Source organism: Musa acuminata, chromosome BXJ1-6, assembly GCF_036884655.1.
Source record: "Musa acuminata AAA Group cultivar baxijiao chromosome BXJ1-6, Cavendish_Baxijiao_AAA, whole genome shotgun sequence".
In the NCBI taxonomy this organism is placed as follows: domain Eukaryota; kingdom Viridiplantae; phylum Streptophyta; class Magnoliopsida; order Zingiberales; family Musaceae; genus Musa; species Musa acuminata.
In genome coordinates this window covers 11,548,291-11,568,805 of record NC_088332.1, presented here as the reverse complement: position 1 = coordinate 11,568,805, position 20,515 = coordinate 11,548,291, and the positions used below count along the sequence as shown (strand labels likewise).

General features: G+C 38.2%; 2 protein-coding genes across 6 annotated transcripts; one reads left to right on the top strand and one right to left on the bottom strand.

The window, feature by feature from the left end:
* The first annotated feature begins 206 nt into the window (after positions 1–206).
* On the top strand, positions 207–13,119 carry LOC135583537 (KH domain-containing protein HEN4-like). Of its 5 annotated transcripts, XM_065187226.1 has the most exons (10): positions 207–386; positions 858–908; positions 1,946–2,667; positions 2,871–3,338; positions 5,613–5,867; positions 6,045–6,359; positions 9,744–9,826; positions 9,911–10,016; positions 10,090–10,249; positions 10,451–10,771. In XM_065187226.1, exons 3-9 carry the CDS (start codon positions 1,960–1,962, stop codon positions 10,246–10,248), a joined length of 2,094 nt encoding a protein of 697 aa, XP_065043298.1. In that variant the 5' UTR covers positions 207–386; positions 858–908; positions 1,946–1,959; the 3' UTR covers position 10,249; positions 10,451–10,771. The 5 variants fall into 5 exon arrangements, with proteins under 5 accessions (XP_065043298.1, XP_065043294.1, XP_065043296.1 ...); XM_065187222.1 differs by lacking the exon at positions 858–908; XM_065187224.1 differs by lacking the exons at positions 858–908; positions 10,451–10,771 and adding an exon at positions 12,892–13,119 and having other exon boundaries at positions 208–386.
* A 3,174-nt stretch (positions 13,120–16,293) lies between these two features.
* LOC103987761 (uncharacterized) lies at positions 16,294–20,510 on the bottom strand. The gene is made up of 8 exons (XM_009406150.3): positions 20,220–20,510; positions 20,027–20,120; positions 19,577–19,696; positions 19,425–19,473; positions 18,744–18,843; positions 18,574–18,635; positions 18,402–18,460; positions 16,294–16,600 (listed from the first exon to the last, which is right to left on the bottom strand). Exons 1-8 carry the CDS (start codon positions 20,369–20,371, stop codon positions 16,496–16,498), a joined length of 741 nt encoding a protein of 246 aa, XP_009404425.1. The 5' UTR covers positions 20,372–20,510; the 3' UTR covers positions 16,294–16,495.
* Between the last annotated feature and the right edge of the window lie 5 nt (positions 20,511–20,515).

Here is a 20,515-nt window from a genome sequence, read left to right as displayed (position 1 = left end):
ATAAATAATTGAAAATTTTTTTTTCGTTCATTTGTATTTTCGTGTTATATTTGTCTGAGTCAGTGAGATAATAAGATGCATCAGGTTTTCTTTTGGCCATGTATATGGACTCGGGTTAACTCGCGAGTGGAACCGAGTCGACTCGATACAATCGGCCGACTAACCGAGTCGACTCGATGTGTTGATATAAGAGAGAAAAAGGGTAAAAAACTAACAGAGAGAAGCGGAGGCGGCGTGCACTGCCAGGGACCGTGCGACGAGCCAGCCCTAACTTTTTCTCTGCTGCCGCTGCCGACGTCGCCGACCGAGCCACCTCCTCTCGGCCGCTACCTCTAGCCGCCACCTACCGCTGCCGTTGTCGCGGGCCAAGCCGCCTCCTTTACCCGGTACTCCTCTCCAATCTCTTATCCTCCCTCTTCTTTCCTCTCTCGTCTCTTCTCTTTCCCTCTCTTCTCCTCCCATCTCGTACCCTCTTCTGGTCTCTCCTCTCCCATCCTCTCTTCTCCTCCCGTCTTCTCTCCTTTCCTCCCGTCTCTTTCCTCTCTCGTCTCTTCTCTTTTCCCTCTCTCGTCTCCTTTCCTCCCGTCTTCCCGTCTTCTCCTCTTCTTCCCTGCCTTATGCTCTCCACTCATCGACAACCCTGCTTTATCCTCTCCTCTCCTGCCCTCTCTTCTTCTCCTGTCTCCTCCCCTCTGTCTCCTCCTTTCTCATGTCATCCTCTCGTCCTCTCCTCCTGTCTCTTATTTCTCTGGTGTCAATATTCGTTTGTGGAGAAAAAAAGTTATGATTATTCTTGATGAACTTAGACAACTATTTGCATTCATATCTTCGTTCACTTGCATGGTATTTTATTTCAGAAACTTGGAGGTCTTCTGTTGTTATCCTATTTGAAACTAAACTCCAGCTTGGTAAGAGAATGATGTCATGTAAAGATAAATTCTCCTTCTCTTTAATTCTGTTGATATACCTGTTCATATACCAGCACACGTGATCGATTAGGCTCTGATGTGTAGCTTATAACACCTCTTATTCAAGAAAGTTAGTGTGCCTTCTTCCAGTCATATACAGAAACCAGAAAGCATGGATTTGGTTAAGGTCATGATACTTTTAATTGTTACAGTCGAAATATCATCACTAATGCAGATTTATTATTAATTTTTTATTCAATGAGTATCATTCTTGACTTTAGATGCTTCAGTGGAGAGATCAATTGTTGTGAACCTAAAAAAAAAATGAGACACGAAATAATAAAATTGTTATTCATTTAAATAAGAGATTATGCATTCACTTTGATAAAAAATGTAATTATTAACTTAGGAATATACAAGTGTTGTTAAATCTTATAAAAATATTTATAAATTTCTGTAATTATATGTATGTATCTTAAAATTAAATTTTTAATAAATTGTTGGATCTTATGATCTCATGATCTGATCCTACAATCCAAGTTGCTTCCCTGTACGAGCCTAGCTCGAAAAGCTAGTTTGACAACCTGTTGCCACCCATCAATTTTTAAGATGGTGATTTGATTGCAGGTCGACTGCTTAGTCGTGTGAGTTATTAAATGCAAAATTTTAACACAGTTATAAATTTACTTTACCTAAAAGCTTTTGCATTAGCTTATGTTGGCTCTTATATATATTTTTAATGATGTCACTATTTTCTGGGGTTCAAATCTGGATTGCTTTGTGACTCTAGCATTGTTGGTTAGCAAGGATGCATTAAATATAATGTTGACAATCTCAAACAATTTGAACTAACCCAAAAAAGAATACATGAAAATCTACTAGTATGAGAAAATAAATTTTTTATGTGATGTCTTTGTTTCATCTGGGATTTTTTATTTGATGTGCTTGATGCTTTACGGTGTTCTGCTGTATCTTTTCTCTTTGGATCTGATTTGTTGCAAGTTGTTTTTTAACTAGTCTTGCTCCTGTTGGATCAGTGGCTTAGAAGCACATGGCGTTTCCATTTTTACCTTCCAAGCGTCCTTATGAACGAAATCCCTTAGAGCCCAATGGTAGGGGTAAGTGGCAAAAGACTGGACCTTCTATAACACAGCAAAATCAGCTGAAAGTGCCTCCAGGTGCTATTATCTTCCGAGTACTTTGTCCTGCTTCAAAATCTGGAAGCGTGATTGGTAAAGGTGGAGGTATTGTAGCAAGGATACGTCAAGAGACTGGTGCAAAGATTAGACTTGAAGAGACTGTCCCTGGATGTGATGAGAGAGTTATTGTAGTTACTGGGCTGGAGAAAGATGCAGAACTAGGCAACGAACAGGGTAAAGAAGATGATGAAGAAACTGGTACCGATGATGGTGGTGATAATTCCCAGGAAATCACTGAGAACATTGAAGGAGCTAAGGATTCTTCTCCTGTGGAGAGTTCAAAGTTTGATGGAGTACCATCATCAGTAGTGAAGGCTCTCCTGCTTGTATTTGAGAGAATAATTGAACGTGAAGCAGAAAATGACGATGAAGATGAAGCAAATAAGAAGCTTTCCAATGTTTCTGCAAGATTACTAGTTCTGTCTAACCAGGTGGGTTGCCTCCTTGGAAAGGGTGGGAGTGTAATCAAGCAAATGTCAGCTGATAGTGGAGCCCAGATACGGATACTCCCAAGAGATAAACTTCCATTGTGTGCTTCACAACAGGATGAAATTGTCCAGGTAAAGAGTACTTTGAGGATATTTAGCAACTGTTTCAATTATCAGTCTTTGCCATTGTTTCATCCTTGTTGTTTTATTGCTTTCTTGCATCTTGTACTATTTTCTGTTTTTTTTTCTTTTCTCTTGTTTTAGTTTAGATATTTAAGAGAAGCAGTGTGTCGATCAATGAATAATGTCTAAAACTTTGTAATATCACTTTGCAGTTAACAGGAGGGGTTGAATCAGTGAAGAAAGCTCTTCATTTAGTTGCTCAGCAGCTTCTGGATAATCCACCCCGTGAACGTGATTTGTTCCCTCCAATGGGTTCTTCTGGTCCATCATCTCATCCATTTGCTTCTGGTCCTCGGCCAGAAGGCGTTCCACCGCTAAATTATCATCATCCCCATCAAGGGCCACCATTCTCAAACAGGCCCCATCACATTGCTGACTTTCATCCAAGCATCGGTCCACCTTTTCCTAAATTTCATGAAAGTGGACCACCTCTGCAGCCTCAACTTTCTCCAGAGCTAATAACTTACAGGTTATTCTGTTCCAGTGACAAAGTTGGAAGTGTGATAGGGAAGGGAGGGAACATTGTTAAAGGTCTTCAAAATGACACTGGTTGTGAAATTAAAGTTCTGGAGACAACTCCTGAATCAGATGATCGGATTATAGTGATATCTGGTCTTGCGGTATGCTTCTAGTTTATCCTCCTCGGCTTTCTCCTCTGATAATAATTCATTAATGATTCAGGTAGTGGCTGAAGCGTGTGTATGTTTTCTCCTGACACTGGTTTCATACTTCTTGCTGGTTTTTGTTGTATCACAAGCAGCATGTGGGCATAATGGAACTCAATTCAGAGAATCTTGGGGAAATGCTATTTTTGGGTCAAGCTTTAATTAAAATTTTAACAATAACAGTTTTTTTAACCATTTAGCCAATCTCAAATAGTTAAGACTTACGGTTTTGTTGTTGTTTTTTTTAACCATTTCTTTTTTCAACATAACTAAAAGTATTTTTTGTTTAAAATTCTTATCTTTGATTGCTGAGATTAATCCATACACCCATTGCTCCATTAGCTGCTCAAGAATTTGGTATGTCATGTTCACCATGTGTCACTGTAAGATATTGACAATCTTGTTGCATGTTACATTATACATAAAAAAATAAATTAAACCAGTTGGTATGTGTAAGATGTTATTGTTGCAAATTATGCTCTCTTACGAACCCCAACTACCCCCTCTTCCTCTTTCTTAACTTACTCCTGCCTGTCATTTTCTTGACTTGGCTGCAGGTCTGCACACCCTTGTGGCAATTCTTAGGCCGCATTTGATTTGGTATTGAGAAGGTTAAGCTGGTAGTTATTGGTTTAATGATACTAAACACCAGAGCTAAGAAAATTCAGATTAACACAGTAAAAAATGTCTTACCTGGATGGTGAGGGATAAGACGTCATGTCTAATAAGTTGCAAGAACCTTCTCTCACTTTCATTGCTGGCCTAGTTAGCCTAGTTTCTTAAGGTTAAACCAGTGTTTTTAAAAGCGCTAGGTAGGTCTCCAAATGCTTGAGATGCCTAGGCTCTCGCTCGAGCAAAGGCTCTCTATAACATTAAAATATTAAAATATATAATACAATCGATAAATATGATTAACAGTGCTAAATAAGGATTAGTATTAAATAGGAATTAGTTCTAAATAGGGTCAATAGTTCTAAGGATTAATATTAGTTTTAATTTATTAAAAGATATGGTAATAGTTGTTTTAATATCAGTTCTAAGGATTAATAATCCATTGTTAATAGGAGTTAATCCACTGTTAACATAGTTATAAAAGTACACAGTGGGGGAAGAAGAGGAGTCACCGATGGTGGAAGGTGGGGAAGGAGAGGACGACGGTGATCGAGGAACCTTCGGATGACGACAGTGATGGCGGAGGAAGCTGTGGAGGGTGACGTTGTTGGGGATGGAGGAAGCTTCAGATGTGTTCGTCGGTAGCGGATAACGTTGCAGTCCTGTCCCTTACCAGCGGAAGGAGTTTCACACAAAAGCAGTGGTTGCGGAGGGAGGTGCACACGAATGCAGCGGCGATGGACGAAAGGTGGGTCGGGGCTACGAGAGTAATTAGGGTTTATTGTTAGTGGGTCAGAGGTCGTGGGAGGGGAGGGGGTTATCGTTATTGTTTACTATGCTTAGTTGGTTCCATTGAACCAACTAAGTTTCTGTTCAATCGAACCAGAGTTGATAGTATGATTTGATTGCTCACTTTCAATCGAGCACATGCTCGTGGCACTCGACGCTTGGGCTCAAGCGAGCACTGAGGCGGTGCTTCACTGAAGTGTGTTGCCCGACCACTGTGCGAGGCGCTCGGGCCTCGCCTCGCCCGAGCACCTAAGTGAGTGACCGGGTGCCTTTCAAAACACTGGGTAAAATCACCCGTATTACGATTATTTAACCTAGATACTTCAATACCAAATCAAATGTACCTTTGACATTACTTCTTGTCTTATGTTCTGGAGGTTATAATTGCTTATTCTCTTTCTGTGATATCTGAAGTAGATAATCATGGTGTAACTTCTGAGATTAGTTTACTTGAGTCCTTGGAGAATTATGACATTTTGGATTTACTGTTTTAGGAAAAAAAAAGCTATGTTAGTGAAATCTCATGCTCACCTATTTCATTAAAGCAGGGAAAAAAAACTATCATGTGTTTGTCCAATGGCTACTTGTATCTCACGCTAAAAACGACCTATCTGAGCATTTCTCATTACTTTGCATCCCTTCTTGGATTTTTGTGACTCCATGTCGCTTCTCCAGAAAGTTTTCTGTTTGCCATTATTTGTTTGATATTTTTTTCCATAAAGGAGGTTGCATTTTCAACTCCATGATAATAGTCAATTTTGTTTTAAATTGTTAGACTGTTATGACAGATAATGTCACTTTACTAATGTGGGTATTGGTATTCTGTAGCTTCCAAGTGATAGGATCGCACCAGTACAGGATGCAGTTCTTCGTGTTCAGCATAGACTAGTGTTGGCTGTACCTGATGCTAAAGATAGCACTGTTTTGTCAAGGCTTCTTGTTGCTTCCAACCAAACTGGTTGTCTTCTTGGCAAAGGTGGTGCTATAATAGCAGAAATGAGGAAGCTTTCGGGAGCTCATATTCGTATTCTCGGTAAAGATCAGATCCCCAAGGGTGTGCCAGAAAATGATGAGGTAGTCCAGGTATGTTGTGGATCGCTTACTGTGGATATTTTGGCTGCTGCTTCTTTTTCTGATTAGTTCCTGTATGAAATGGTTTGATCCTGGATGTTTCTCCTGCCTCTCTTTTTTCTACCAAATGTCTTTGTTTATGCTCGATTTTGATCAGGGCAGAAACATGATGCTTGAGTGTTTTTTTAGATATCTGGTGAATTTGGAGCAGTTCAGGAAGCTTTGTTGCAAATAACCTCTAGACTGAAGCATCACGTTTTTCGTGATAAGTTATCTGCTATGAATCCTAATGCGCCTCCTGCTTTTATCGAGCAATTACCTCCATATGGTCTGTACATGGGGAGGAGGGAATCTTCACCCTCCAGGTTGTACCCGAATTTGCCCCCATTTCAGAAGGATCCTGTTGGTCGCCTGTTTGAAGAAAGATCTGCATTTGCACATCCAGTTCATGGTCTGGGTATTCCACCACTTGGTATCGAAAGACCTGCACCATGGCTGCCTCAGGTATCACATTCTTGTGTCTTCTTTATTGATAAAATAAAAGTGGCAATATTTATATTTTGTATTAAATTTTGGAAAAGAATAGTCCTTTTTTAGGTAATAACTCACATTGTATAGTCAGTAGTTTTCAGTATTGTTAGTGACCAGTCTGTGGTCAATATTATTTGGTTACTTTGCTAGTCATGCAAACCCACCAGTCAGATGTTGGTATGTTGTATGGAGTAGCATCTGTTATCATATTATGCTTTGTGATGTACTGTTATCAGTATGCACCATTTTTCTTACTGCAGCACATGCTGTAATACCTTCACTGATGCTGCTTGTTGTTGTTTGGAGACAAGCTTTTTTTAGATAGTGTTATGAATGGTTTTGATGAGTAATGCAACTGCTTGTAGGGTATGAGTTGATTTTGTAGGCTGAATATTTTGCGTAGGAGGTTTTAATTTGGTATTACTGATATCTGTTGAACTTGAAGCATTGTTTTGTTTCTAAAAGGTTTGTATTTGTCTTGTAGTTTACTTTTTTGTTACATTGAGAGAAAAAAATTGTACTTTTGTCGGAATTGGGGAGTGAAAAAAATATTTTGGATTCAAGCTGCTTGTTGTTGTTTGGATACAAGCTTTTTTTAGATAGTAATATCTTCACTGCTCGTTGAAAAAAATTGTAATACCTTCACTGATGCTGCTTGTTGTTGTTTGGATACAAGCATTTTTTAGATAGTGTTATGAATGGTTTTGATGAGTAATGCAACATCTTGTAGGGTATGAGTTGATTTTGTAGGCTGAATATTCTACGTAGGAGGTTTTAATTTGGTATTACTGATATCTGTTGAAATTGAAGCATTGTTTTGTTTCTAAAAGGTTTGTATTTGTCTTGTAGTTTACTTTTTTGTTTCATTGAGAGAAAAAAATTGTACTTTTGTGGGAATTGGGGAGTGAAAGGAATATATTTTTTGTTTTGTTTTGTGCATAGCATGAGCAGATTCTAGTTTTTCTAGTGTTTGGTATAACGAGGATGTTATACTTATACCAAGCCTAAACTGTGCGCCAACTCCAAAATAATTTCTGCTCACCAAGGCTTACCGTTAACTTATTGTGATCCTGTAGGATCTGCAAAGAGAGATTCTACAGAGCTAATGCATGGGCAAAACTGTTGTCATTGTTTGGAAAAGCACAAAATTGGGATTGCACATACATAACATAACAATAACACTTTATTGGTCACTGAAATGGACATGTTCTCATGCTCCAAATGGTTATGCAACAAATAGTCTAGGGTTACTATACTTTTTTAGTATTGCAAGTGTTATTTGCATGTTGTTCAAGCAAGTTTTGGTGGGGGATTGTGGAATTGCAACATGACCTGAGATGAAGGTGTCAGCTAGCTTCGTTGGTAAAGATTCTAGGCTCGAATCCTGTCTTTGCTACTTATTTTTTGAAAAAAAAACATGGCTTGAGATTTTTGTATGCTGACAAACCAGTTGCTGATGGGGGAAAAGAACTAAAATGGAGCAAAAATGATACATACAATACTTTTAAGTTATCTTCTTCCCTCTGGTGGCCCATTATTACATGATTGAAATTGCTTAAGTTGTGCGCACTGTAGCAATATCGTTCGCAAAGGGTTAGCCTATTTGCAACACACTAAGGATAAGGAAAGAAAATGTTAGTTGAAGGGGTGAGCTGCGGGCAAAATGCCATTGTTGCCATGGGGATCAGTGGAACAAGTAATTCAACAAACAACTTATTAACTTTGTTGCCAAAGCAAAAGGCAAGCCTCAAGACCAGGAACAGTAGGCAACAATCAGGTGTTGAAGTGCTTGAAATGCCTAGGTTGCGCTGTGGTGTGACTTAATTAGGTTCAAACTTGTCTCCGATGCATAACTGGAGCCCCATATAGCACTGTGCCACATGGGGAATCTGATGTTTCATGCTGTACAGATGGTGTTAGAAAGCAGTGCCATAGAACATGAAGAGTGTGATGTTTTGGTCAGTTTTGACTCAGTGTTCTCATAGACATGCCTAGCAGACAGATTTTTACAGCAAAAAGCAAGGGAAAAAACAAAAACACAATGTAACATGTTAAAGAAACGACTGTACTATATTTACAGAGTGACTAATATACCAAACAATGGGTGTGCTTGTGGCCGAAGGTAGGTGCTTTAAGGATGGGTAATATAAACAGAAAAGTGAGTTGCGAGTTCAATTAATCTGACATGGATTACTTTTGTACTCAAATGGTACTGTCAAAACTTTTTATGTTTTGTTGGTATGGGAGGGCTAAATACACTGAATCTCAAGCGATTCAGCTGAGATGGCTGGGAAACATTCTCAGGACGATAAGATAATCACAAAATATTCTAGCTTTCTCGTGTTCATCAGAGAAGTGGGCAATTCAAAAAATACTATAACAACACATTGCAGTGAAGGATGAGATGTTAGGTATAGTATCATTATAAATGATTCATCATGTAATTTATTTAAAGGGTCCAAGGATCATGTTATTTGGTTACAGGAAATGCAATCCTATTACAAATGTGTATGACATGTTAAAGTTGATTATGTAGTTTCTACAATTTGTTTAGGTACAACATTTACATTTAGTTGTTGATAAAATAATTCAGTTTTATGATTGCATTTATTAAGGGGAAAGGCTGTGACACCTCTTTAATGGTGGTGCTTCTTGATGTGGTGTTAGCAGTTCCAAGTCACTAGATAACCTCTCAGCTCTTCTTGATGTGGGTGTCAACAGTGCAAGTCACTATATAACCTCTCAGTTTGCAGTGGTAGGGTGCATTGTTAAGTGTTAACATTACCCAAACACTGCATAATTGGGAGACCCATGCATGTGGCTGTTCCTTTGTTATAAATGCATGGACCAAGGATGATTTTGTTGTTTAAACTTTCAGGTTTTGCTAGCACTGCTATCCTCTAGTTGTTACAAATAATTCTTATGACTGGTAGAATCCTGATTCATATGCTTTTAATTCGAGCTGAAACTGGTTTGTGATATATGCTTCTGTTATGCAGTTCAGTTTTTGTTCCTCACCTTCTATTGGTAGAGACTAAACTAATTAGTAGTCTTCTAAAAGTTGATTTAGAATCCTAGCATGTGAAATTTCTTGTTCTATTGGTCTGATGAGTTTCAATTTGTTCTGGTGGATTAGCTCACCAGTGTTAAGGTTCTGGTCCTAAAACAAAGTTGATTTATCCTTGTCAATTAGTTACAAATTCTGTTTATGGATAGTAAGAAATGCCAGCATATCATCTGAGGCATGTTTGCTGAAGTAGAACTACTTGTTAACATTACCTGGCTGTTTCTCCTCCCCCTCACCCCCCCCTCCCTTCGTATTCATTACTAAGCATTCATTTTGGTTAATTGAAATAGGGTATGAGGGATGTAGGCGGTCCCATGCCTTTACCTGATTACCCAGGAGGAGTTCCACAAAGAAGGATGGGTGGATTTGCTAGGTCAGCTTTTCCACCTACTTATGCTATTTGTTGAAATTTCTTGCATGAAACGGAATTCCTTTAATTCTGTTCACTTTGGTGCAGTGGAAGCCAGCCAGTGCCTATCACAAGTGTAGATGTTGTGGTTCCTCGATCCCTTGTACCTTCTATCTATGGTGAAGATGGAGGTTGCCTGAGGCATATCCGTGAGGTTTGCGTGATATGTGTTATTGTACATTACAGTTATTTATTCACTTTTAACCTTTCTTTTCCCCATATTTTAGATCTCAGAAGCCAAAATTACCATCACTGAACCCAGACCTGAGGCAACAGAGACAGTGATTATAATATCTGGAACACCAGAGCAGACCCATGCTGCCCAAAGCCTCATCCAGGCTTTTGTATTGAGTGAAACTGCTTCTTTAGATTCCACCAAACCCTGAGGTGACATTCATTTTTTCATGCTTGATCTTTCTGATCTTCACATTAAGATTGCTGCAATTTGGAATAGGTATTATGATGCTTCATTTGATGGGCATACATCATATGTATACCTATTCTTATGTTCTTGTATTTTTGGACTTGGTCTGTTAAGTATCTAATCAATGACTTTTTGTTATTGCGGCACTTTATTTTTGACCTCAGCCAATCAAGAAGCTTCAACGAAGAACATGTTTGCAGAATAGAGACTTTAAAGTTTCATTCCAGTCAAACAATTCTATGGCTTTTTTCTGAATTTTGCAGATGCTGGTATTTCTGTAGAGGATTCACAACTATAAATGAGCACTTAGCTTAAGGAGTTAGTTTGTCCTCAAAACTAGTGAACAAAGAATTTTTGAAATTTTTGTATGAGCTAAATTAGAATTTGATCATTTTGAACTCTTTTCGCAAGACAATGAACATGAGTTTGTTGTTGTTTGGATGTTGCATATGTTAACAGCAAAAAGAGTGTGGTATCTTGAATTATATCTCAAAGTATTATGAGTTTTGGTAGGATGAAAGAGAAAATGGTGGTGAGAGGTTATTGTTTTTAAATTTTAAAACGAACAATGATTTCTAAATTCTGGTAACTTATCAATATTTGAATAGTTAGGATTTGTTGGTTAAATTGTTGAATCATGTGTACATATATATTCCTTATTAAGCACCAGCAGGTATGGAGTTTGAGCAGCTACCAAGATTGTAAACATAGTTGAGTCTTTTACTAATTATCACCTGATGTGCTTTTATTTATCTGAATTTTTATTTTTGGTATTTCAGACCCTTCTAATGTTGGTTACTCTTTAATTGTTTGTGGTGGTTGTGTCAGTATGCAGCTTGATATGTTGGCATACTGAAGATTTTTGAGACTTCAGAGTGCAGGTTTGCCGATCTTTTAGAAGTGGAAGTAAAGGAGGTCCATGGTAGACCCAATATTTATAGTTTTTATTGAGAAACTTCATATTGGTTGATGAAACAATTCAACATTATATGTTTAAATTCTTTAGAGGAGGGATATGGAATTAGTTTAACTTGGATAGTTATCGCATATTGCAAGGAGTTTAGGTGTTGCTTTCTATGCCATTGACCTCATCCAATTTCATGGTTCAGCTGAACTTTTTGCCTTTATTAGAAATTAATGACTTTTCTATGAGCTTTTGTGAACCATGAGGTTTACCTGCATGCTGCTGGATATATAACTGTCTGGCTAAATATTTGTGGTTGGCTATAATGATTTTTGTCTTTGAATGACCAAAGAAGTTAATTATAGTAAATCCAGATGGCTAGGGAAATTGATTTTGTAAGCGCAACTGAAGTAAAAAGACATACGATAAATTGTGTGACTGTATAACATGAACAAAATTCAGAGCCAAAGAATCCATCTTCCCTCTTGAGTTTGTATGCCATCAAGTGGAGTGGAGGTGCAAAACATAGATCTTCAACCGCTGTTAACTGTATCATGAATTAATATTTGCTTGAAGTGGAGGTGTTGTTTAGCAGAGTAAAGATTATCAGACATTATGCTTTTTGTTTATAATAACAAGGAATTTGTGGTGATTATAGTAGGCCTTTTTTTTTTGTTGGGGGGTAGGGTTACTGAAATGTTATAAATTATAAATGTTGGTTCATTTGGCACAGTATAATATTATATACTAGAGCATGCTGCAAAGGGTGTCTCGCATGGAGGCAAGCTAGGAGTACATTCTATCTTCCATGCTTTATGGGTTCTGGGTTTTATTGGGTTTTATTTCCTTTGAGCCATTTGGTGAAAATGTCACTATAGATGTCATTGTTTTCATATTTGGTTTATATATACTACATTGTACTTAGGAAGAAAGATATTTGTTGAAATAACCTCTCTGCCTTCCTTTTATTCTGTTATTGAAGAAAGTGAAAATCTGATCATTTGATGAAATCTGAGGTTGTGGGTTATGCAGAACAAGGTGAGGTTGATTATTCTCTCTGATTTCTTGTATGCTGATATTAATGATTTGTATTCATGCTAATTATTTACCATAACAAATCCATGAGTATTAGGAAACTTTGTTATTGATAATTAAATTCTTGTTAGTTGGCAAGATCTATGCTAAAGTAACTTTGATATGAAAGAGCTGGAAAAGTTTTTCTATTTAGAAAGTAACTGGTTTTAAGTTCCAAATAGACATGCCTCCTTAAATGTTAGTAGTAGTATGTCAACATTGATCTTGGAACACAACTAAACATTTTAGTAGATTCAGGATGGGCGGTATCTGGTTTGTGGCTGGTCAGTTGGTGAATTGAGAAACAAACATTGGAGATAAGATATATATTAAAATGTAGAGTAAGGGTAACATGAGAAATAGACATGAGCAGTTTTTGGAGAAAAAAAAGAAAATCCTCCCAGGAGTGGAATACGTTAGTTTATTTGAATTTTGTTTTGAACAAAATATGTATAGTTCAATTGAATAAACTTCCGCAAAATTGAATGAAATGAATTCTGTCTTGATATGATTTACCTCGGGCTTAAGGATCTGAAGTCCATTTTTTTTGTTCCTTCATTTGCATTTTTTTTATTTGTCAGATAAGCATTCAGGTATCCATTTGATAAGGTGCAGTGCACTTTGCAGGTGTGTTTTAAGAGAAAATTGATTGGGCTTCTGTTTGCTTTTAAAGAACTTTCCCTGTAATGGAAGGTATAATTAGAGTGTTTAGTTTTTCTTTATTGTATGATCTGACACATATACTAAAATATTGATGATGTCATGTTTGTTAATGTAATTGTCCACACAGTCCAAACCATTTTTTTGTGTGTCTGAACTGTTGAATTAATCATGTAAAGTTTTCTGTTAAACTGAGCTATGATTTTTCTGCATGTGTCAATCCATCTAATCAGCAATTTATTGGCTGCATTTAGTGGTGCAAAAACTTGTTGGTTGGTCTTGGAGTAACCTATTATCCGTTAGTCTACAATCTATACCATTTATTCTGAGAAAACCGTTGAATTAATCATGTAAAACTTTCTGTTAACCGAGCTGAGTTATGGTTTTTCTCCACCACCTTTCTGCACAAGGACTGGTACCAGACTGAGATTTGATACTTAGGTTTGGTCTCAAGTAAATGGCTGCTTTTCCAAAATGCTGAGAACTTGTCTTTTGCCTATTGTGAATTATTCGTTCCTATGTAATCATCCTCACACATGATCATGACCATTCTTGTGCAGTCCCCAGTTAATGCCTTAAATATTTCTTTAGCATCAACTGCTTAACCAGTTGCCGTCAACCTCAAGCTTCCTCCACTCTTTTCCCCCTACTAGTGCTTTTCCGGCTTTGATGTTCCCATCTTTTCACCTCTATTGTAAGCTTTAGTTATTAGCTGTGTTTTCCTTTATGATGCTTTTGATATGTATGTGAATTAAATCTTAGTTGTCCAATTTATGCTTTTGATGGATATTGATTTTTTCTGTTTTTACTCTTCCATTCAAAAGTATTCATGTGGCTGATATCAATGTCTTATTTTTCCTATTCTCTTAAGGTCTTTGTGATTGAGGCCAAGTTAGTGGGTATAGAGATGATATCTTGTCTAGTGGTCTCAAATTTTTTTGGAGTATTCACTATTTGAGCCTTTGCTTCAAGTGACAACAAATGATCATATTTTTTTTTATCTAACTTGTAGGTGTCAATAGCCGGCTTATCATTTTGTTTGCATTATAGAAATCAACAATTTGACTTTCGGATCCTACATAATATTTAGGTCTATTTTGATGAAAATGCCCCTCAATGCACAATCTTGATTTTTCTTTCATGGTGTCCTGCAAACTTGCTTACTACCGAGCTTTTCACCAAGGGGTACATGTTCATATCGACGTCAAGAAAAACCTAATTGGCAGAAGCAACTTGTTGTGCGTTTTATGTTTTATTATAGTAGTATATTGAAGTAATCTCCATGACAACTGGAATTTTAAGCTTCAGTTGCAACAAAACTCTCGAAAAGGTCTTCTAAGTTAGTATAAATTTGACATGATCTACCCCCAGATATGAAGCTCCTTTTTGTTCTCTTTCCTTCAGAGAGTTTGTATCATCATCATTTGCATATGTTGGAACATTGTCCTTGAATTTAGATGTTAATTTATTGCCCACATATGCCCTCTGGTTATCTACTAACCTGTCTGACTAGTGTAAAAATGGCTTGTTTTCTCAATGACTTGGGATGGGATAGTGTAGGATGGAACACAGCAAAATTGGCTGTTACCTTATACTGTTTGGAAAAGATTGTGATAGTTGCTGAGCAATTTTTTCTCATTTAGATATTGTTTCATCTAGAAATGCTCCATGGAATATTTTCTTCCTTTTACAGACTAAAAAATGATCTTTGACATGAAAATCGTGGTCGGTCATTCTTTGCTAGATTTACTCTTTATCTTTGTCGGGATTGACTTAAGCATCGGAGAGCATGGTTCGGAAACCCATTCGACTTTGGTCATTATGTAAGTTAGTTTCGAAGTGAGTCTAAATCCATTGAGACCTGAAGGAGCTCTCGAGTCATTTCGATGGCTATTTAGTTGACTTGTATGTCATTTATTTCTTCTCCTAATATTTTTCTAATCATGTGGCTAAGGGGAATCAACTATAAAAGATAAAATATTGGGTCAACCACCAACATCCAATTCCAAGTAGTTCTATAAGTTAACTCGACATAATAATGTGAAGCTCTCTTCTTGTTTGCAAGTGGGTGCTCATACAACATGCATAAAATGGAGACGAAGACAATTACATAAAGACCAAAGGAATATGATTTAGGAGGGGAAGACAGTGAAGCCAAATTAAATGATCACATGCCTGATCCTGTCCATTACGGTGTAGCCACATCAACCTTGTTCTTCCTTTGGCTTCTAAGCAATCATGAGTTCAACATAAAGTGGCAATATTAGTAGTTCACTTGAAAGTTGGGAGATGAAGTGTTGGCAGATTAAATATGTGAAGGAGCATCTTGAGCCTGTGGAGATGTCCAAGGTTTCTTTCCTCCACTTCCGGTCTTCCCCCCTTTCCTCGGATCATGCCTGGTGTTGGGCCCTCCGAGGTCATAGTCAAGCGTGAGATCCACAAGCAGCTTCCTCGACTGCAAGAAATCATATCATTGGATCAAATGTGGGATCTGATATCGAGTGCAATGCCTCCATCCTCATTCAAGCATCTTATCTTACCTGGCTTGCTTCATACAGAATGCTCTCGCCGTGCTCCGGTTGATGCGAGCAACGATCGGCTGCAGTAGCGGATGTTCTAAGGAGGAGGATGAGGAGGAGGAGGAGAGTTGTGGCCTTCGGCATCGCGAAGCCTGTTGTGAACCGTCGGTGCGTTAGGAGAAGGCGCTTCCTGCTTCTGTGGCCTGAGAGATCGAGGAGAAGGCCTCCTTTTATGGTGGGAGAAGGCTCTTGACGTCCCACTGGAGATCGACCACATTAGCTTTTAGCATGATGGTGATGACCACCATTATTATTAGCCCACCCTGGAGAAGTCAACTACTGCAAACTTTTCCTGGAGAAGTCAGACCGAGCGATCTAACAAGGTTGAAACTGTGAACAGAAACGTACAGCTTTAGATCTCGGGGAGTAGATTTGTGCAGGACAAGATGGATCTTAGTATGGAATGAATGCAGTTGCTGTTCTGACATCGACCGGTGTCATCTACAGTTGATTAGTGTATTCATCACAGCCACCTTTTGACTAAGGACTGATATGTTCATGTCCCTACCTCCATTACAAGAACAAGATCTTTGTAGGAAGACTGCACTACTCATCCCACAAAAATGTCAAAATGATGTGTCTCTATATGCTGAACAGCCAAGAAGGAGCTGTCAAAAAAACCCTAGATTTATGTGGCATGATATGTTTCTATGTATGACAGGCTTATAATACAGAGGAATGGGGAATCGAAGTAAAGACTGTGAAGGCAACCTGATTCTGGAATGAGAATAACGTTGCATTGTTCCAGAATTAACACAAGATGGGAGTACCTGTTGCTAACAATTGTTGATGGAAATAAAAACAACATAATTAAATGTTCTTTGATCAAAATTTCAATTGGGCAATTTTTTTTCCCTCTGAATAACAAAGTGCATGGCTTTAAAAACTGTGCCTAAGAATAATTCCCTGTTACAGCACCAGTCACATGAAACCAAACATGACAAGTTCATTGGAAACAGGGAGACTTGGATTGAGTAGGTAAACTGAGTTGACTACTTGAGTAGTTTCTTCAATGCATCTTCCGCACGTTTCTCCATTTTAGGAAGGGCCCAGTCGTGTTGAATGATGTCAATGCCATCCTTCTCTGCACTCAAGCTCTGCAAGAAAAAAAAGTAGTTTTATTGTTGTTGGGTTTAAAGCTTTCAATCACCACAAATATTTCTAAAGAGGAATAAGGACTACAAAATTTGTGCCAGATAAACCCGGAACGCCGATAGTTTTTGATGCAAAGTCATGGTAAAAATCTCATTAAAGTTGGATACCCAAATTCCACAGAAAGTGCAACCAATTTGCGGATATTATAAAAAATCGTGTACTTCTCAGATGCAGTCTTCTATAGAAGGAGACTGAGGTAATTCACAAAGCTTTTCTGGAGTTCATAAAGACGCGCATTAAGCTAAATTTGTATTCTGCTTCTGTATTGCACTCTCACCAAACCAATGCATATTGCCACTTTGCAATAGGATTCAATCATTAAATTTAGGATAAAGTATCTTTCTGGTAAGTGATGTATGATATTGCTGTAGATACAGCTCAATGACAGGAAAGGGTCTTATAGTCAACCTCAAATAGTTGAGACATTATGGACTGACTGTTACTGTTGTTGTCGTGTCCTGTATTTCATTTGCTGGCTGCAATTCTCCAGTCTCCACTTCCATAAATCCTTCCTTCTGTTTGTTTCTTCTTATCAATTTGCTGTAAAGTTCAAGAATCTTTATTCTTTGTCTACAGTTTCAGAATTATGCATCATTGCTGGAATATCAGAATCATCATAATTCCATCAAAGCAATCCCAGTTGATCTAATTCCATTTGATGCCTAATTCCAAAACAAAACCTACAAAAAGCCAAGTGACACACCTTAGGTGAACTTCTACAGCTAAGGCAACATCCAAGTTACTAATCAGAGAGGGAGACAGGTTAAAAGAGCAGAAACAGCCTTTTCAGCATGGAGAGAGGGATGCACGCATCCTTCCTAAGACCCTATGGTGGTGGGCGCTTAGTGCACATTAAGCTGGATCATGTCAAACTAACCATAGTACACAATCAGACACATACCACCTGTGCATCAAAAAGTTGCAAATCATGCTGATGACGACTGGCTTGGATAATCACATTGAGTCCCTTTTCAAGGGGAAGCTGGCTTGAATCCCCTTTGCATCTATTTCCTCCCACCCTTGGTGATACATGACTACCCCATGTAGGACCCTAAATGTGCCATGTGTGTGGTGCACAAAAAAGAGAAGGTTGCGAATCATTACATGCAAGTTCAAAACAGCTCCCACCAGTAATAATGCACATAATATGTTTTGATATGATGTGTAGATTAATAAGGATCTACCAAGTCATCATCTAATACCGTACAGGAATTTTAAAACACATCTATTATCGTTGTCATGTAACTGTTCTATAGTAAAAAAAAAGCACCACATAAAATAATTGAAACTATTTGGTGTCAGATCAGCGATATGACATGCACTACAGAAGTGCAAGAACGCTCTGCCTCACAAAGAAAATAAATTGTTCTGGTAACCCCTGAGGTTCCTAGTGTAAAACAAGTGCTCTGAACGATGTTCACATCATTAAAGACCATACAGTATGGACACACACAAGCGTCTCGGTGTAGGTACAAAAGATATGAATCAAAGCAAGATCTGGTTAGAATTCTATCTATCTTTTTTATTACTTTGTTTGTTTGCACCTGCTGAATTCATTAGATGACTTCTATAAGAAAAAAAGTGTCTGCTGCTATTTGATTTTTGTGGCATCTTATGTATACTATTTGGTCTCTATGACACCTTGTTTAAATGCTATGTAAAAAAGGAATACACACAAATTATAATCATAAAAAATGTACTTAAATGCAAATAAAATATGCATTTGAAGTTATGAGCAATTACCCTAGATGGGTCGAAACCAAATCCACTCATTTGCATCATCCGCTGAGTGTCATCCATGGCTGAATACACAAGACACAATGTTGCCCCAAACATAAACAAAAAAAAAGCAAAACAAAATGCCTAGTCCTAGAAGATGCAAAAGTTGAACAAAACTGTGACTTTATATACTGACCATTCTCTTCGCCAAGAATAAGGCTGAATAAACCCCTTAATCCAAACAAATTAAGAAAGTACCTGTCCAAAACGAAATAGATTCATAAGCAATGCTTGAGTAGGAAACGATACCAGGGCTGAAGTCATCAAAGAATGTCACAGAAAAAATATTGTTGAAACAATTCAGACCAGGAACGACTGCTGACATAGCTCACATCAACCGTGCTTAGATCGATCCCATTCTGCAGCATTCCCCTGAATCTCTGGGTCAAGGGAAATGGTATTTTTGCTGTAAATAGGAATGCACAAATTAGGAACTGTATCAACTGGATAAGGATAATTCATAAGACAGAATAGTAGTCATGTGAAGATATTGGATGATTTTTAAAACATCACACTAACCAATATAATTGCAATTGACAAAAACAAGGCATATGGCAAGACCAAATAGGCAGTGAGAATGGATGTAAACTGCATATCATGTGAATCCTACAAGAAGCTTGAGAATAAAATCCTACAAGAAACTTGACAAGCAGTCGAATAATTCTGTCAACTCGCCGGTGGAGTCGTCTCAACTCGACAATCAAAATGATTCTGTAAGGATACCATAGCCTTGTCAGATTTTTAGTTTCCTATTTTAGTTATCTTTCACATTTAACATTTCACGTCACTGAACAATGAGCCATGAAGGTTGTTAGGAAAGTACTGTTTAAACAAAAATAAAACTGATGTGCTTGTGCGACGTAAAGAGATAATGAAAAGAGTTTACTACTGATGCTATGAACACAGGAAGAAACTTTCAAGTCAGCCCCATAAATGACATATGGTAAACACAAAACTTACATCAGACAGTAATGAAATATAACATACCTGCTACAAAACCAGAGAAGAAAAAATTCACCCATGCAAAGGTAAGTGTCTGGCAAAGAAAAAGATAACTTTGATGAAAAGAAAATGGAAGGAAATAATAAGCCTTACGAAAGGAGGGCTGACAAATAAGTCAACAGTATGTAGTGCAGTACCTGAGGTATGATCATCGATAGGTTCTTCTTCATCATATCCATAGCTAAGTTTGGGTCTGAAAACATCTGTGCTTGTGCATTTTGAGACTGCCCCTTGGGAACATGCAGCAAGCCATTCTCCTGCAGCTCCAAATTCTCATCATCCATACACAATCAATGATGTTCTAAGACCTTGTGTGACCCAGACTATTGCTAAAAACAAAACCAATATAATTAAACAGACATTGTTTCTGAGGAATGGCTGCTGCTAAGCACAAAAAGATAACTTTTTTGTGGGTTTAACCAGGAGAAGATATATAACAGTACTTACACCTAATTGCACAAATCTCAATGCAAAGTTCTTGTGAATTTTCTACCTAGATATTCTTGTGGTGAATCGGATGTGAAACACGAAACATATTGACTCAATAGATCATAAACGCGATAACATCTAACAGCGAAAGAAGTAACCTCGTTGGTGAAATAAGTTTTCCGAGACCGAAAAGACTTGGCCGGGATGAATCCAGATGCAGCCCTCAAGTTCCTCGCTCTGAGAATTACCTGCCTGGGAAACAGATCCAGGGAGGCCAAATCAACGTCTAAAAGAAGAACCAACTTTGAGAAGGGAACGTGATCGCGATGGGCAAAGGAAGAAGAAACGGACCCTTCCTTGACGACCTTGAGGTCGGGGGCCTGGTGAGATCGCATGAGCTTGGAGACGAAGTAGCGGAGGACGCCGATCAACACCATCACCACCGAGAGAGGGACGAGGACCCAATCCCTTATGGCCGTGTCAAGAACAAGATCCTCCGCCATGGACGCCGCGGCACCACCAAAGCAAAGACCCCTCTGCGAGAGAAAGAACAGAAGCGGACGGATCTGAAGGCGTTGCCACCTCTTCGTTCCCTTCGAAGGGAGAAAGGGGGAGAGAGACTCGACTCCACGGGAAAGGAAATCCAG